Source organism: Salvelinus namaycush, chromosome 6, assembly GCF_016432855.1.
Source record: "Salvelinus namaycush isolate Seneca chromosome 6, SaNama_1.0, whole genome shotgun sequence".
NCBI lineage: Eukaryota > Metazoa > Chordata > Actinopteri > Salmoniformes > Salmonidae > Salvelinus > Salvelinus namaycush.
In genome coordinates, this window is record NC_052312.1 from 13,571,823 (window position 1) to 13,590,198 (window position 18,376).

At 42.2% G+C, this 18,376-nt stretch overlaps 1 protein-coding gene across 3 annotated transcripts in view; it reads right to left on the minus strand.

The window, feature by feature from the left end:
• The window catches only part of LOC120049659 (receptor-type tyrosine-protein phosphatase delta-like), a 225,566-nt gene that overhangs the window by 120,311 nt on the left and 86,879 nt on the right, over positions 1-18,376 (minus strand). For all 3 annotated transcript variants that reach the window (XM_038995997.1, XM_038995996.1, XM_038995998.1), the window contains exons 3-4: positions 5,600-5,745; positions 3,175-3,316 (exon numbers count right to left, since the gene is read on the minus strand). In XM_038995997.1, the coding sequence (XP_038851925.1) occupies positions 3,175-3,316; positions 5,600-5,745 (288 nt within the window). The remainder of the gene's footprint in view (positions 1-3,174; positions 3,317-5,599; positions 5,746-18,376) is intronic.

Consider the following 18,376-nt stretch of genomic DNA (forward strand, 5'->3'; position numbering starts at 1 on the left):
TGTGATTCGTTTACGTATCTATTGCGTCTGTCGCATGTCGGCAAGAGGAATACAAGGTTAGAGATAGAATCTCCAAAGCTCCTAGCTACGCCGACAGATTGAACTCAGATTTTACTTTTCGGTGTATCAAGCCTCAAATAAAGTACAAGGCAGAGGAATTTTCTAAATGGCTCTTTAACAAAATGGCCGCAAATACCAACATATTCTCCAAGGGAGATACAGAACCATGTCGGAGATACGTAGACTATTTTTGGAACAGAGCAGAAAGAAAATAGTATGTCTATGGCTTTTTGTGTTATGTATTATGCATTGTTCTGTTACATTGTAAAAGTACACTACCCTTACATTGCCCTATAACTGTACCCCACCACCCCACTCTCTAACGTAAAAGCTTGACCTTGCAACGGGCACTCGCATTCTAGCTCAGTAAACTACATGAATAAGACATGAGGCCTCCAATAGAAGTTGCATTCTGAAACACAACTTCGACAATGTTTGACTTTGGTCGGTTTTGCTGGTCAGAAACACATTCTAGAGAAAAGCAGGTGTTAAGACTAGATTTGTTTTGTTGTTGAATGTGTTCATTCAGGTAGAGTTTGGCAAATCTGTTGAGGGTTTGTGTGGATGTGTGTGTGTATATCTGGGCGTCTGGTGCATGCATGAGTGAGTGAGAGAGACCTGGCTCTCATCTGGCTTGACCAGAAAGCATTACTTTATTGCAACACAGAAGGGCTTTCTGCTACAGCCTATGTGGCTTCGCTCACCTTCAAAGCGGTGATAGGACACAAGGAGAGATAGGGAACTAGGGACTGGTAACATAACTAGAGTGCCTTCATACCCCTTTACTTATTCCACATTTTGTTGTGTTATAGCCTGAATTCAAAATGGATTAAATATGTATTTTTTTCACACACTATACACACTATACCCCATAATGACAAAGTGATATCATGTCTAGATTTTTTAGCAAATGTATTGAAAATGTAATATATAAATATCTAATTTCCCTAAGTATTCACACCCCTGAGTCAATACATGATAGAATCACCTTTGTCAGTGATTACAGCTGTGAGTCATTCTGGCTAATAGCTTTGCACACCTGCATTGTACAATATATATATGGCTGTTGATCATTGCTAGAAGAAGGCACAGGGGTGACGGAACGTTGGTGGTTTACCCAATAAATTACTGTGTTTATACATAGTGTGCAACTCTCTTTGTTTTTATAGATCATTGCAAGACAGCCATAGATTCTTAAGCCGATTTAAGTCAAAACTGTAACTAGGCCACTCAGCAACATTTAATGCTATCTTTGTAAGCAACTCCAGTGTGTTTTAGGTTATGCTGAAAGCATACCCATAACATGATGCAGCCACCACCATGCTTGAAAATATGAAGAGTGGTACTCAGTTGGATTTCATTTCTTTGCCACATTTTTTGCAGTTTGACTTTAGTTCCTTATGGCAAACAGAGTGCATGTTTTAGAATATTTTTTATCTGTACAGGCTTCCTTCTTTTCACTCTATTATTTAGGTTAGTATTGTGGAGTAACTACAATGTTGTTGATCCCTCCTCAGTTTTCTCCTATCACAGCCATTAAACGCTGTAACTGTTTTAAAACCACCATTGGCCTCAAGGTGAAATCCCTGAGTGGTTTCGTTCCTCTCCGGCAACTGAGTTAGGAAGGACGCCTGTATTTTTGTAGTGACTCATACACCATCCATAATTCCACTTTGTCATTATGGGGCATTGTGTGTATGCCAGTAACACAAATTCACAATTTAATCAATTTTAAATTCAGGCTGTAACACAACAAAATGTGGAAAAAGTCAACGGGTGTGAATATTTTCTGAAGGCACTTTACATGCTAATACCTTAGTCGAGCTGAGAGGCATAGGTTCTGTGAAGCAGATACAATGACACTCATTTCCCTCGCCTGTCTCTGTGAAAGTGTGTGTGTGTGTGTGTATACAGTATGTATACACACACACACACACACACACACACACACACACACACACACACACACACACACACACACACACACACACACACACACACAGTGTAAACATGGGGAGAGGCTGCATGGGAATCTGCCACCTTTCCCTTTCAGTGGGCCCTCGGGGACCGTGCCAGGGGCCTCGTGTTCGCCTCGGCGGTGGAGATAAGGAAGAGATGACAAGGCGCTTCAGAGAGTCGCCGAGCCAGCTCATTCCTTTAGGTCGGGAGCTCCCCACTCAATAGGAACTCATTTTCCATGCTGTGTAATTGTGGGGGATAATGGAACACACCTCATTCAGAGTGCCAAGGCATTTTATAGGCATTTTCTCCATTCAGAACATAACAAGTCTGCTTTAGAGAGATAGGTCTAAAACCACATTGTCTTTTTGAGTCCCGGGACAGTGGGCTTTAGCATTTCAATAGGATGATGTGTGGAATCAAGATAAGCATTTGCTTTTTATATGTACAGTATGTGCTAGTGATTATGATTGTGGTGCAAGCAAATAACTTCTGATATGCGACAAATGTTTGTTATCAAAGTCAACTATTGTGAATTTGCACTTCCTATGACAGTGCATATATCTCAAGCAACTGCAAGTATTACAAAGTTACAACCAAATACAGGAAATTAATTTAGTTATACAGTTAAATTATAAGAGGAGCTAAAACATGATAATTCATGACCTATATGACGGAATGAGCTACTTACATTTGAGACATTTCATTGTTTTTAAACCTGATTCAAAGAGCCATTCCTTTCTCTCCAGTTAAGTGAATATTAAAGCAGAAGCAGATAAGCCAAATTAAATGTGATTTGAATATCGCTCAACTTTCCATTAGAACACCAAGAGCCAGAAATAGAAACTACTTTGCATAACTCAACCAGCATCTTAATTATCGTGTCAGGAAAATGTTTGAAAATGTGTTAATTGATTTAGAAAATCCAACTTATTTGGCTAAGTTACTAATTGAGTAAGACTAATTAAGTCAGTACATTCAACATGAGTGGAACCAAAACCTGATATTCAACTATATGTGTTGAAAGGGAAAAGAAAGAGGACAGCAGAGACATAGAAACAAAGAAAGTCTAGCTTACCTGGTTGGTTAGTTGAAGAAACTGAGAGTTAAATGAACAGGAGTTAGCATTTTGGTTGCGGAGAAAGCAGCACCTACCACGTAAAACAGTGAGTCTCGTAGTTGCACTCAGCTCTCCAACAGTGTTGGAGGCGACGCACTCGTATATGGCTTCGTCTCGGGGCGTACGCAAGGGCTGAATTCTCAACACCGAGCCAGAGCCGTCATCGAACTCAATCACCTGCAGGTGCGAGAAACAAGATATGTTAAAGGAGTTTTTTTGTTCACAATCGGTGACGGAAGCTTGCACAGAGCAATTCCAACCACTCCTGCAGCAGAGAATAAACACATTTGGCCTACAACACTTGACGGTGCCAAACACACTGTGCTTCCCGTCAGAAAACTATGAAAGCTGCTATGGATAGTATACCCTCATATTATATCCTAATATCAGCTCTTAATAAAAGCACCTTATTTGAGTGAGTGTTTGGGAGTATTTGTGCTCTTTCTGAATTGTCTAAAAAGTCCATCCACCACTCACCTTCTCTCATTTATTGCTCTGACCTGAAACAACTGACCAGGTGAAAGTCAGCCTGAGGCATATCTTTTCAATTATGTGCAGGTGAAGGGGAGGAGACGAGGAGAGGATGGATTTTTAGGCAATTGATATAGAACCCACGCATTGTGAGTGTAAGAGGAAAATATCCCATGTCTGTAGCACGTAGATAATAATTACATCATTGTCAATATTGATCAATGTTTTGTATGGCTAGTTATGCCCTTAGACTGTTGTTCATGTTTATGATTGGCTACCCACTGGTATAGTTATTACCAGAGAAGTTGTGTTCAGAGAGCTTATTATTATTATATAGTGATGTATTGGAAGATTAAACATAATATTAATTCAAAGATGGCTCACAGCTCTCTGACATCAACTTTCAATCCGAAATATGAGTTTGTCTTGTGTAATAATTATTGGGAAGATAACCAAAGTGGACAACTAACTTTAAGAATGGGAAAGTATCTATTGGCCAGTCAGGAATGTAATTACTTTAACTTTTGCGTCTGTTTTTATATTTTATGTTCATTTTGGTTCGCCCCACTCTTAAAGTTAACACACTATTTCTCAAAAAAAATGTATCACATTGAAATATATCAAATGGGACAGAACATTAACAAACAATTAAATGTGGTTCGATAAACAGTAACGAACAATTGTTATCACCATGACGGGATAGTAGTACAAAAAGACATGACCGATTGTTTTGGACGGACGACACACAAAATGTTCACAAACAGGTGTTTTGTAGCTTTTACAGCTATCGTTGCATGCTGTATACTCACTGTTTTTAGAAAGCCCTGTATCATAACTCATTTTTAAGCATTTTTAGGTAGGTTTACATACAACAATGGACTGGTAAGAACCTCTGCTTCATACACACACGCAGACAGACACACAAGCACACACCCAGACACACATGTACAGAGGCCGGCCTCGATACTCATTGGTACAGTTCAGAGCATATCATTTCACGTGTTAGTTGAACAAAACACCGTGACGGTTCAGTGGCCAAGCGACAATGGTACATTTGGGCAATCATTGCAAGAGCATGTGATGATGGTAAGTAAAAGTGCTCCCTTCCCCATTTCAAACTCAAATAGAAAGAAAATGGGGTTGAGAAAGTCTCAGTGTTTCTGTAAAGGGAAATGGGCTTTGTTAGGGATGAGGAGGCGGCGGCACGTGGGTGGGGGAATGAGGGTGGTTGCAAGCAAGCAAGCAAACCTCGCGGTGGCGAAGGGAGTGTTAGCAAGCTAGCGTGTTAGCATCCAGCACGTGGAGCGGCGCAAATGCGATGCACTCTGATAAGATTCGATTTCTGCCCGGCGTGTGAGACGCCAAAGATGCGAGAAGGTTCTCCAAACCCAGATAAGCCACTACTGCTGAGTAGTAGTGTGGCAAGAAGCGGGGTGGGGGGTGGGGTGGGGGGGGGGACACTATGATACTCTCCAAAAGGGAATGACACAGAAATTAATAGAACTCTTATCAGTGTTCGGAGATGATGTGTTATTTGTCATGGCGATTAAAGAGAAGAACAAATCAAAGCTTGCAGCCAAACCAAGCAGGGAGGGGGACATGCATTTAGATAAAGATGCCACGAAGCAAAAGAGCTTTGAACCACAGAGCTACATCGCTCTCGTTTTGCATAAGGCAGCCAAACACAGCATAAATATAGGTATCTGGGGCACACCATTTCTTCCCCCTTTTCTTTCTTTCTTTCATCCTTTCTTTCTTTAATTACAAATCTGTCACCAGATCTCTGTGTACTTGCTCATTATAACTCAAGCATGTCAGACGGCCTGGGCCAGCCTGATTATTAGAGCCTGCTAATGCGTGGTGGCAAAGAAGGTTTGGGCGAGAGGGGGGAAATGGATTATGTGTTAGGGGTTTGGTGGAGGACCAAAAGCACTGTTGAGCATTCCCGTTTTTGTCGAGCATTTTACATCAGAACAATAGACCTAATACCTCAAATCTCTGGTTGCTGACTTTCTTCCCCTTCTTGTTCCAAACGATCTTGGGGCGTGGGTCTCCCGTCGCTTGGCAAATGAAGGACGCCACGCCTCCTTGCACACCTGTTTGGTCATTGGGGGTTCTTAAAAACTTTGGTGGTGCTGGAAAGAAGAGAGGGAGGGAGAGAGAGAGAGAGAGAGAGAGAGAGAGGACATAAATAGTTAGTGCGGGGGCTAAATGTTGCAGAGAGCAAGTGATTTCTCTCCCTTATCAACGTGCTCACACCAGAAGGTCACAAAGTTGCAGATTTCAGCAGTTGCACGGTATCGCTAAGAGGATTGTCTTTGGAGGTCAAGCCAGACTCTGTTTGGAGTCTGCATTGCTTCTCAATGTGGAAACATAAGATCAGATACTTGTATAAGGATGCAATCAAGAGAAGTAGGAATACAGATATAATCCTTGTAGTAAATACATTCTAGTGTTGTAAATTAAGTCATCAATTTAGAGTGCAATACAGTATAGGGACTACATATATAAAGTGGAGGAATAAAAGATTAGGGGCGAAGGTTTAGTGATGTATTTACATTTAAACAGTGTGTCTAAACAGTGTGTCTGTTCAGTCATTTCATGAGCATACTTCAATGGGAATTCATGTTGTAAATACCAACTGAAAATGAACGTCTCGCTACTTCACATCCACACCCAGTGAGTGTGCAAGTCAAACAACAGCTGTTTATCACATTCTGCTATGGTAGAAATGCTAATTCCATCATTCTTCCTGCTGACTACAATACTCCAGTCTCGTTGCAGGTTGCCCCTTTTCGAAGGTGAGGGTTGACATTGAGTAAACCACAGGCTGTGCTCATTGTACCTAGTGTGTACAGGCAAGGCAAAACCTTGCCATGCAAATGTTTACATTGACTGACAGAAAAACGCCGGGTGACATTTGAAACACTATGACAGCAGAAATAATTTTGTTTGTCAATGACCACAATGTACAGGAGGCAGGAATTAAAAACAGGACGAGGATAAGGTTCAAGATACATGTTTCCCGCAATAAATACACACAACTCCTTCAAGTCTAAGATGTGTTAATAAAGGCCTGCACAGGTGGCAAGCTCCTAGCTGGACTGATTCAAAGCTAACCACAATAACAAAAGTTGTCAACTACCACCTAGCCTGATGCTACCATAAGAAAGACAACCAACCTAGCCAATCAACATCTTATTAAATGTACTTTGAGTTTATTCTTGGGAATCAGACATTAAGGTATGGATTTGTTGTTATGCTATTTTGCTGAGGCTTCACATAGTTGCACAATATTCCCGGTGATTGTCACTTTATTGCTAGCTTTATGCAGATATCTATCTCAATTACCTAGTACCCCTGCACGTCGACCCAGTACTGGTACCCCTCGTATATAGGCAAGTTATCATTACTCATTGTGTATTGCTTTTATTATTTCCTGTCTTACTTTTCTATTATTTCTCTACATTCTTCTCTCTGCCCTGTTGGGAAGGGCCTGTAAGTAAGTATTTCACTGTTAATCCACACCTTTTGTTTACGAAGAATGTGACGAATACAATTTGATTTCATTTAGCAACCATTAGCAAGAGAAACAGTCACTAAAGGGGAAGAAGGCTAAGCTAGCAGCTGGGTGTATCGAAGCCGACTCTACAGAATGGCACAGTAACCTTTTCCCTCTCTTGTTGTGTATGAACATGAGTCACTGGTATCCTGAACATTACATTACAGTGAGCCAGTCATATTATACAGACATAGTTCATTCAGCGCTCCTAGCCACATCTATCTAGACAAGCTGTTTTATATCACACAGTGCATTATGTGTATGCTGCTTTACGGGACATCTCCTAGCCCCTAGCCCCTGGCCCCTCCATTTTGTCTAATGAGCGAGGCCACCATGCTCTATGCTTGTGTGTGAAGTTCTGCACTGTGTTAGTGAATAGGAGGGAGTGCCGGAGTGCCAGAGATGTGTCTGGTAGAATGTGGGGCCCGCCTGCCACATTGTAGTGGGTAATTTGGTGTTTAAATATTTATCTAAGGTACCTCCAGAGTCAGGCCCATCCACACATGAATTATGCATAACATGGATCCCATACAAGTATGAAAAATGAAGCACTTAACACTAAGCAGTTTGCAGCACTAATACACTGGAAATAAGTTTGGAGCTACATGGACCAACATATGGTCTTTATATCCATTTCCAGCAATGCTCTCACACTCCACATTATCACACTCTACCACTCCTTTTAAAAAGGTAGACAAAGGAATCAGTTTACGGCAGTTGCTAGTGTTATGCTAATTCACAAATGGGCAAGTAAGTCGCTTTGTGCCATGTGGCACTGTGATAATATTTGTTTCCACCACCCGTCCTTGTTGTTAAGTTGTTAACTATTTATTTCTCTTTCGAACAAAGGAATAGGCCGTACCCCCAGCTACTGTCTTAAAGTGATAGTTCACTCCCAAATCAAGGTTTGTCAGATGTTTTCAGAACTCAAAATATTCACATTGTAAGATGAGTCCATGAGTCCCATGTTATCTGCTGTGTAGATGCCTTACATCTCCTGGCCCCCCCCCCCCCCCCCCCCCCATTTTGTCTCTAATGAGCGAGGCCACCATTTACCAAAACATTACAGAGAAACAGAAGTCAGGCGATGATTGATGCTCGACATGGCTCTTGGCAGCTAGCATGCTAACGCTAACACTGACATTGGACTGAGCTCGCCTCGCTAAATAGAAGAGCTATAACTAGCTTTCCACCTCAGAATCTTCCAGAACAGGGGTGGCCAAACCTCCTTCCCGAAGAGCTTCTGGGCATGCAGGATTTTCTTCCAGCCCTGCTCCAACACACCTGATTGAGCTAATCAAGGTAATCATGGGAATCAAGTAGTAGAAACAGGTGTGCTAGATCACAGACAGACTATCCAGGAAGATGGGTTGGAGCAGACTTAAAGAGTCACCTAACTTTTGGATAACTATCCCACATAACAGCCACGACCTCACGTGTCTAACAGTGTGTGGAGAACATCTCGCTACTTCACATTGATAATCCCTGGAAAACCACCCACTTGGCATCAGGCTTGTATCCTGCGCAAATGAGACATGCACTTGATAAGGGCCCTGGCAAGGCTCTGATTGTCCATGTGAGGGTTCTCTAAGCCCTAATTGGTGCTCGCAATTCAGCACAACTAGTCAAGTGTAAAGGCAATGAGGTACAGAAATGTAAAGGGGAGGAGAGAGTGAGAATAGTAGACAGGAACAGTGTTTTCTTTGTCCGACTGTGGCATGTGTCGACAGCCATGAGAGATTTACAGTTGATTTTGAATTTAATTTCACACTATATGACATTAACCCTTCTTTTTTAATGTTGCTCTGAATCAGCACCTCGTACCCATGTCATCTGGGGCCATTGTTTGATTAAGCATCTAATTCCACGAAATGAATTGCTTGATTCATTGTTGATTTCTTCAAAGAATTGCAATCCTCTCTTTTATAAATAATGAATTTATTGTACACATACAGTATGGCCCCATGGACACACAACACATGCGAGGGATTACACACTGAGGTAATCTCCTCTCAGAAGTGGTTGTGATACTGTAACAGGATTGAAATGAACCCTTTCTTTCCAAGTAGAACCGTTTTGGGACACAAAAATAGTTTTATCTGGAACCAAATAGGGTTCTCCTATGCGGACAGCCGAAGAACCCTTTTGTAACCCTTTTTTCTAAAAGGCTTGGCAGTGTGAGACATCCCTGCTCAGCCTGAGAGACGAGGTGCAGTATGAGTTGTGGCTCCATCTGTCCCTGTGTCCAACAACTGTTTGCCTTTTATCAATCACTTCAGTGGGCCATTAGGGGCCACACAGCGGCAATAAGACTAGGAGCGGCTGAGTCACCTCATCTGTGTGTGTGTGTGTGTGTGTGTGTGTGTAGTACTGAAACTGAACAAATTAACCTGAAGGGTTTATAAAGAAATGACATAAGATGTGTTGCCTGTAATGAAAAGGGCACATCAACAGGCTGGCAGCTGGGCCTCCATTGACATATGTGACTGGGAAATCAACACACACACACACACACACACACACACACACACACACACACACACACACACACACACACGATCCTATAGGTTTGCTGCTGGGTCCACAGCACGCAATTTGTAAGCAACAGAAAAAGTGCCATTATATCTGTGTTTGCACGTTATCTTATCGTCTGCTGGGCTGGGGAGTGGTTGCATCGTGGCTAGGGAGTGGTTGCATCGTGGGATCTGACTGAGCAGGGCTTGATGGGTAATTGATATGCTGTTGGGCTGTTTGCTCGGGGGGGCATCTATTACGCCTCTACGCCTCTCCCTGTGTGGGCTGTGATGGACTATGATGACACGTACGGGGACTCGGGATGGCGGTGAGAGGGAGGGGAAAAGTAATCTCATCATGGGGAATGATTGAGGTGTGACACTGAGGAAATTGTGTTTTCAGAGACAAGGATCACTAACCTCTAGGATCACTAACATTCACCATTGGGGATTAGGGGGGAGCAGAAAAGATCTGACTCAGTGTCAGACCCAGTGCCTCCTAACTACTCCTACTCCTTTTAAACATACTATGAGCTGTTGTTTTGCTCAGTGAATGAAAGGGGAGAGCTCAGGAGCGAGGCAGACGATGATGCCTCTGCTACTAGATATTGTCTAAATGTAGATTTAAATGCAGAAGGGGTGCCACAGAAACCTGAGGGAGACTGCGCTGCATCTTCTGCAGTCAGGTCCTCTGTTTTATATAAATAGATAAAGATATCTACAAGCAGTGCCTCTCTGGTGTAATCGCCATGTTCTGGCCAACACAAAAGAAAGAGCCTTGTACCACCATATATATATATATGTTGTCTCCCTGTCTGACTTAATAGGGACAAAGGTAAAATTACAGCATCCACATTGGAGTCGCCATTTATCAAATATATATTTAGCAAAGTCAAGACAAGGGTGTGACATCAAATATTGTCCTGTCAAAAAATCTGGTAGTCATGCCATTTGGGTGTCTGAGAAAGGGCTTATAGCCAATGGTTATGACAAGGGGAAATAAATTGCTTTTGAGTAAAAAACAAACAAACAAACAAAAAAACATTTTGTGCTTGTCTATGGTCAAAATAGTTTAGGAGAGAATGACGGCAAAAAAAACAACAACACTTACAATTACCCATCATGCCCGGTCACCACTTTGGATAGACACCTCAGTAGCTTCTTCGCTGTGCTTGCCTTGAATCTACCTAAATTAATACAGAGGCTAGCTCTGCTAATCCGCTGCTAAGCTGTCGCCTGCAAACAAATGAAAAATGTAAAGCCCGGTGCAAGCTAAAAGGTTAGTGATGTTGTGCCTGCGCTAACGCTGTTCTACTCTCCAGCGGGTCATTATATAACCTTGTCCGTATTCACTAAGTTTAATGAAAAAGAAGTCACGCTTCAAAGCATCCCACTCAATTTAACCTGGGTAGACACAGAATTAATAATTTGGTGACTGAAAAGCCATTGCCGCTCTTAAGAACACCGCGTCCGGGGACATGTGTGGCAGAGAGACTTTCACGACTGGCAGTGGGTTTTTATTGCTGGATCTTAAAAGGGGGAGGGTGGGTTTAGTACTTTTTAACAGAGCCGTTGGGCTATAGCAGGATCTTCCCAGCCTCCTCTGTAGCCTGCAGTCTTTACTGCTCAGACTGCTAAATGTGATGTTTTTTTATGTGATTACCTTAATGTCTAATGGGAGGCAGACGGATGGAAAATCTTGGATAGTAAAGGTTCTATTCTAATCTAAAAAGGTTTCTACCTGACCTCATGAGGAAAATGTGGTCACATTCATTCTAGCCACTCCCCCCAGTTAGCTCACTTTAAGTAATAGTCTGATCCGCCAATGAGGTCATGGTGGGCTCAAAAGTTGAGATCAGTTGGGATCCATCTCTGAGCATTATGGGAGATTAACATATAAAATATGTCTGCTGTTGCTGTAGAGACAGCTGCTGTTACAGAGCTTGTTACTGTGGCTAGCTACGAAAAGCACACATTGCTTTCTCAATTCTTATTGGCACAACAGAAAGCCCAGTGTGTGAGAGAGCTCGGAGACGAGTTGGTAAGAAGTCCCCATTATTTTGCCAAATTATTTGATGAGTGCTCTGTGATTTGAGACTGCCTTTTAACTACCTTTTCTAGAGAAGTTACGGAGGCATGATGCAACAGGCCAAATGCGCATTGAGAGCTCCTGTCACAAAATATGGCCACTGTTTTGGCAAAACTACAGAAATCATTCAGAGGTCACACTGATTTTAAACTGATTTGATTTGGAAAAAAGTATATCATACATTTGTGACAACATGCATTTTCAAAGCTTTGTGGAAAATAAGAAATGATGATGCAAAATTCTCCTCAGGGAATGCTTCTGTTTTGAGAATAAGCCTGAATAAGTCACGCTAAAAGTCTACATTCGTGACCAGTTTGTTTGACTTTGGCTTAGCGTCCAGCCAAACATAGCCCTGAGACATTCTCCTCAAAATGATCTGAGAGCGGAGCTTTGCCTCGCAATGGCAAAAACATTTCAAGCAATTGAGCGTTCGCCACGGGTAGTGTTCTAACAGCCAGACCATTTAAGAGTATGAATCAAGAGGTCGAGAAGCGCCTGTTCATACCTCTTTAGTGTTCTAACAGCCAGACCATTTAAGAGTATGAATCGAGAGGCCGAGAAGCGCCTGTTCATACCTCTTTCCCACAGTAGACATCCGGTCCAGGTCCGCTCAGTTTCAACAATTATACTGAGTGACATTTTCAATTTAATTTGCATGAAAGGGCCCATTTCCGAATCTTTCACTTGGTGGGAGCGAAGGGCTGAGGGAAAGGGAAGGACTATAATTAATCCTATCACTTTGGATGGCAGTCTGACAACTACCCGCTCCTGTTTGGACGTACAGGGGAAGAAAGGGAGCATTTAAAGACGCCATTAACCTCATTTGATGTCTTAAAGCCACGCTGTATCAGTTCGGAAATATTGATGAATGATCATACCCTCGCCAAGTCAAACAAAATGGAAACTGTCGTCATCAAGGATTGGCCAAGGAGAAAGAGGAGTGGAAGCGGTGTAATGGCGGCAAGAGGGTGGTGGTGTTTGATCGTGGCAGGAATCACTTTTTCTATTCTGCTAAGGAACTGGTGAAAGCATCAGTATTCATACAACAGATAATGACTATTGGATATCAGATCATCGAAATATGGTTAAGAGACAGGAGTTAAACCTGACCACATGAACAAACGGGTAAAAACTCTGGGCCCTAGTTAGAGGCCAGCCATTTTTCTGGTCACGTTATATGGACAGGAATAACTCCAATATGCAGGCAAGAGGGGATACTTTAGTTGTGCTATGTAAATGAGTGAGCATTTGAATGAGTGCTAGCCTCTCTCTGGATTAATTAGCGTTTTGGACCAGCGTCTATGATGAAAATGATGATCCTACTTTATAAATCCCTTTCCTACAAGAAAAAAGAGGGGACGGCTAACACACACCGCCACACACCGCCACACACGCACACGCACACACACACACACACACACACACACACACACACACACACACACACACACACACACACACACACGCACACACACACACACCTCCGCAAAATAAACATAACACAACTCATATGGCATTCCTAACTGTCAAGCATTTTTGAGCCGCACAAAACAGCTTTACATCTGCACACTAGTGATATAAACGTCCTTTTCGTTGCTGGTGGAGAAACAACAGTGTGTACTCACAAAGGGCCAGGCGAGAGGGAGGAAGCAAGGCTTAATTAGAAATGTTTACTGATTTGCATTGCATGCTCATCGGTAATTTCGCCTTAAATGGAACTGGAATTCTTATTGCAATTAGTGATTACTTGAAAAGGGATATGTCCCCGAATTATTGTTAATTACTGGATAAGGAAAAGTACACAAATTCACTGTGGATGTTTAATACTGTACTGTTCGGGGCATTGCGACGCTCTTCTTCTCCGTGCTTGTCACACATAATAAAGTTCATAATACGAGCCACACTACTGCTACTGCATATGTGATCTGAGCACAAAAACACAACACGTGAAATGTATTAATTAACAAAATACATGGAGACAACTTAATAACATTATTAGAAACACAATAACTGTATTATATTTTAGGAGATGATAGGTAAAAGTCCAAAGCAATAAGAGATAACCGACCAGCACTCATCCCTCCTCCCCTTCAACCCCATTCAAATTATATCGGACTATTCTCAGTGTTAGTCGGACTGCATTACTCATGCTCTGTGGCACTGCTCTGTGAGGTCTGAACTCTGGGGCTCTGGGGACAGGGGCACTCTGTACAAAAGAGAGAACTGCTTCAGAAAGAATAGATATTGGTCTCTCGTCTTCCATACGGCAGTACACTGCACTACAGAACTTTGTTCTACGTGCCTCCCCTTCTCCACACACAGAACTACACAGAAACACTCACACATTTTAACACCATCCCAAGTAGCAGGTGGAGAGAAGGTGTGAGGATATTCCAGCATTTGGGAGAGAGAGGGAGGAAGAGCACCGCCGAATGGGAGGGAAGAGGAGTGTGGATGGCATGAAAAGTTCATGTTTTCTTCGCCTTCTCCGCCTTCCAGAAGGAAGAGGGGAAAAGATTGTCCCTGGAAGTGTCCATTTAACAAATGTGACTATCTATTCAATGATACTGTACCACTTAGTAAGTAATGGAAAACAGCATTGTGGCTTAAGGCTAAAATGGTCATTGTAGAATAACCAGCCCAAAACTTTTTTCTTATAACCTGAAGGAATAAGCTCTTTTTATCCAATAAGCCGCATACTGTAGATGGGAGGGAATTAATACAAGTTTCCTATACCTCAGTCTTTGAAGGATAACTACAAGGCTCCAAGTTGTACTATGTATCCTAATGCCCAGGTACTGTACTGAATCGATAACAGTTATTGTGCTCCACCGCCTGTTCCTCAGAGTTTCAGAGGTTGTTTGAAATACACGATCAAAAGTGTCTTGATGTGGAGTGACTGCAGAACAAACCATCCTCTGGCCAGATGTGTCTACCCGTTAAGACACACACACACACCACCAAGCGCTGCCTTCCGCCACCATGTCCCACGAGACACATTAGTAAGGTAGGGGGGATCCAGTTTGTCACTTAATAAAAACGGCACACTAAAACAGATGGTTTTGTTCAAATGGCCCCCCGGTGCTAAAAGCGGAACCGGATCGCTACAGCGGTGACAACGGCACACATGAAAAGAAGCCTCCCTTTGTAGTGGAAACCAAACAGAAGGAGGCGAATGAATATTGAAATGTGACAGTGTCGGCACGAGGCCAAGAGTCATGAAAAGCGATTGAGGTGGAAACATTAGCCCTCCTGTTGGAATTCGGGAACATCTGGGCTCGGCTTGTTGAATGGGGAAGCAACAAAATATCACGCAGACGACATCGCTCCCTCAGACTTTCAGTTTTCATACCAATTCATTTATTATTCATTCATTTGTGTATGAATAGCGAAATTGCAGGCTGGTTGGTTGACAAATAAGGGCTTTGAAAGTTTGGTTGCCAAGAAGTATGAAATTTGCCTCTATTTGTTTGTCTTTCTTACAATGGGTGGAAATAAGAGTGTGCAGAGACAAGTTATTCTAATTGTGCAGCAGCCTTGCTCTGCTTGGTAGACGGCACAGTGTATTTGTGAAAGTTAATTATCTGATAGGATAGGCAGTGGCAGCCCACGAACACAAAAATGTATTAGTTCATTCTGTTATCCGCTGTGCAATGGAACAATTCATTAAATGGACCACAACCACAAACTGGACAGCGGTTATCACACGAGGGCAGCGAGGACTTGAAAATAGATGATGAAACGATAACATATACTTTAGTATTCCAGTGTAATGGTAATGTAAGGATGTACTGTCTAGTTCAAACTAAAATAACCATACCCAATCAAAAAGTGTTGCAAATGCATGTGGTGGTAGCCTAGAGTGTAAGAGCGTTGAGCTAGTAACTGAAAGGTAGCATGTTCAAATCCCTGAGCTGACTAGGTGAAAAATCTGTCAATGTGCCGATGAGTAAGGCACTTAACCCTAATTGCTCTGGATAAGAGCATCTGCTAAATGACTAACCATACGGAAACATTTTGATTACATCACCAGTTGGCCATAAAATATAGATATAATGAACCACTGGAGGCTGAAGAAATTCAGCTTGGCCCCTAAGACCCTCACAACCTTTTACAGATGCACAATTGAGAGCATCCTGTCGGGCTGTGTAACAGCCTGGTATGGCAACTGCACCGCCCGCACCGCAGGGCTCTCCAGAGGGTGGTGCGGTCTGCCCAACGCATCACCGGGGGCACACTGCCTGCCCTCCAGGACACCTACAGCACCCGATGTCACAGGAAAGCCAAAAAGATCATCAAGGATATTGACCACCCGAGCCACGGCCTGTTCACCCCACTACCATCCAGAAGGCCAGGTCAGGTGCATCAAAGACTGAAAAACAGCTTCTATCTCAAGGCCATCAGACTGTTAAATAGCCATCTCTAGCTGGCTACCCCCGGTTAATCAACCCTGCACCTTAGAGGCTGCTGCCCTCTATACATAGACATGGAATCACTGGTCACTTTAATAATGTTTACATACTGCTTTACTCATTTTATATGTATATACTGTGTTTTATTCTACTGTATTTTAGTCAATGCCACTCCAACATTGCCCGTCCTAATATTTATATATTTCTTAATTACATACTTTTACATTTAGATCTGTGTGTACAGTGCCTTGCAAAACTATTCATTCCCCTGGGCGTTTTTCCTATTTTGTTGCATTACAACCTGTAATTTAAATCGATTTTTATATGGATTGCATGTAAAGGACATACACAAAATAGTCAAGTTGGTGAAGTGAAATGAAAAAATAAATAAATATCTTGTTTATAAAAATTCGAAAAAATAAAAAACTGAAAAGTGGTGTGTGCATATGTATTCACCCCCTTTGCTATGAAGCCCCTAAATAATATCTGGTGCAACCAATTACCTTCAGAAGTCACATAATTAGTTAAATAAAGCCCACCTGTGTGCAGTCTAAGTGTCACATGATCTGTCACATGATCTCACTATAAATACACATGTTCTGAAAGGCCCCAGAGTCTGCAACACCACCAAGCAAGCGGCACCATGAAGACCAAGGAGCTCTCCAAACAGGTCAGGGACAAAGTTGTGGAGTGGTACAGATCAGGGTTGGGTTATAAAAAAATATCCGAAACTTTGAACATCCCACGGAGCACCATTAAATCCATTATAAAAAAATTGAAAGAATATGGCACCACAATAAACCTGCCAAGAGAGGGCCGCCAACCAAAACTCACGGACCAGGCAAGGAGGGAATTAATCAGAGAGACAACAAAGAGACCAAAGATAACCCTGAAGGAGCTGCAAAGCTCCACAGCGGAGATTGGAGTATCTGTCCATAGGACCACTTTAAGCCGTACACTCCACAGAGCTGGGCTTTACAGAAGAGTGTCAAGAAAAAAAGCCATTGCTTAAAGTGCTCGCCAAAAGGCAAGTGGGAGACTTCCCACACATATGGAAGAAGGTACTCCAGTCAGATGAGACTACAATTGAGCTTCTTGGCCATCAAGATAAACGCTATGTCTGGCACAAACCCAACACCTCACATCCCCCCGAGAACACCATCCCCACAGTGAAGCATGGTCGTGGCAGCATCATGCAGTGGGGATGTTTTTCATCGGCAGGAACTGGGAAACTGGTCAGAATTGAAGGAATGATGGATGGCGCTAAATACCGTTTTTTTGTTTTATTTCTTGCTTGTTTCACGATAAAAAAATATTTTGCATCTTTAAAGTTTTGCATGTTGTGTAAATCAAATGATATAACCCCCAAAAAATCAATTTTAATTCCAGGTTGTAAGGCAACAAAATAGAAAAATGGAAAAATGCCAAGGGGGGTGAAGCCACTGTATTGTTGTGAATTGTTAGATACTACTGCACTGTTGGAGCTAGGAACACAAGCATTTCGCTACACCCGCAATAACATCTGCTAAATATGTGTATGTGACCAATCAAATTTGATTTGATTTGACATACTGGCAAATTCTCTAAAACGACGTTGGAGGCGGCTTTTGGTAGAGAAATTAAAATTGAATTCTCTGGCAAAAGCTCTGGTGGACATTCCTCAGTCAGCATTCCTATTGCACACTCCCTGAAAACTTGAGACATCTGTGCCATTGTGTTGTGTGACAAAACTGCACATTTTAGCGTGGACTTTTATTGTCCCCAGCACAAGGGGCACCTGTGTAATGATCATTTTATTTAATCAGCTTCTTGATATGCCACACCTGTCAGGTGGATGGATTACCTTGGCAAATGAGAAATGCTCACTTACAGGGTTGTAAACAAATTATATATTCCAAAATGACACAGAGCAGTGAAAAATCATATGTTGGTAGGTCTCCAATGCTCTGATTGTAATCCATATAGCCAAAAGCCCATTTATATCACAAAATCTTTGCCTGAAATCAAACAAATAGCAGAAGGATGGTCAAAAACAAAACAAGACTCCAATAAATCTGGTTATACTACACATACTATTGCTAGAAAAGCATGAACTTTCATGTAATTGTCTTTTCCTCCGACCGCAGAGCGGAAAAGTCTGCCTCATATTTGCTTCCATAGAAGCACAGATGGATTATGTCGAGAATCCTT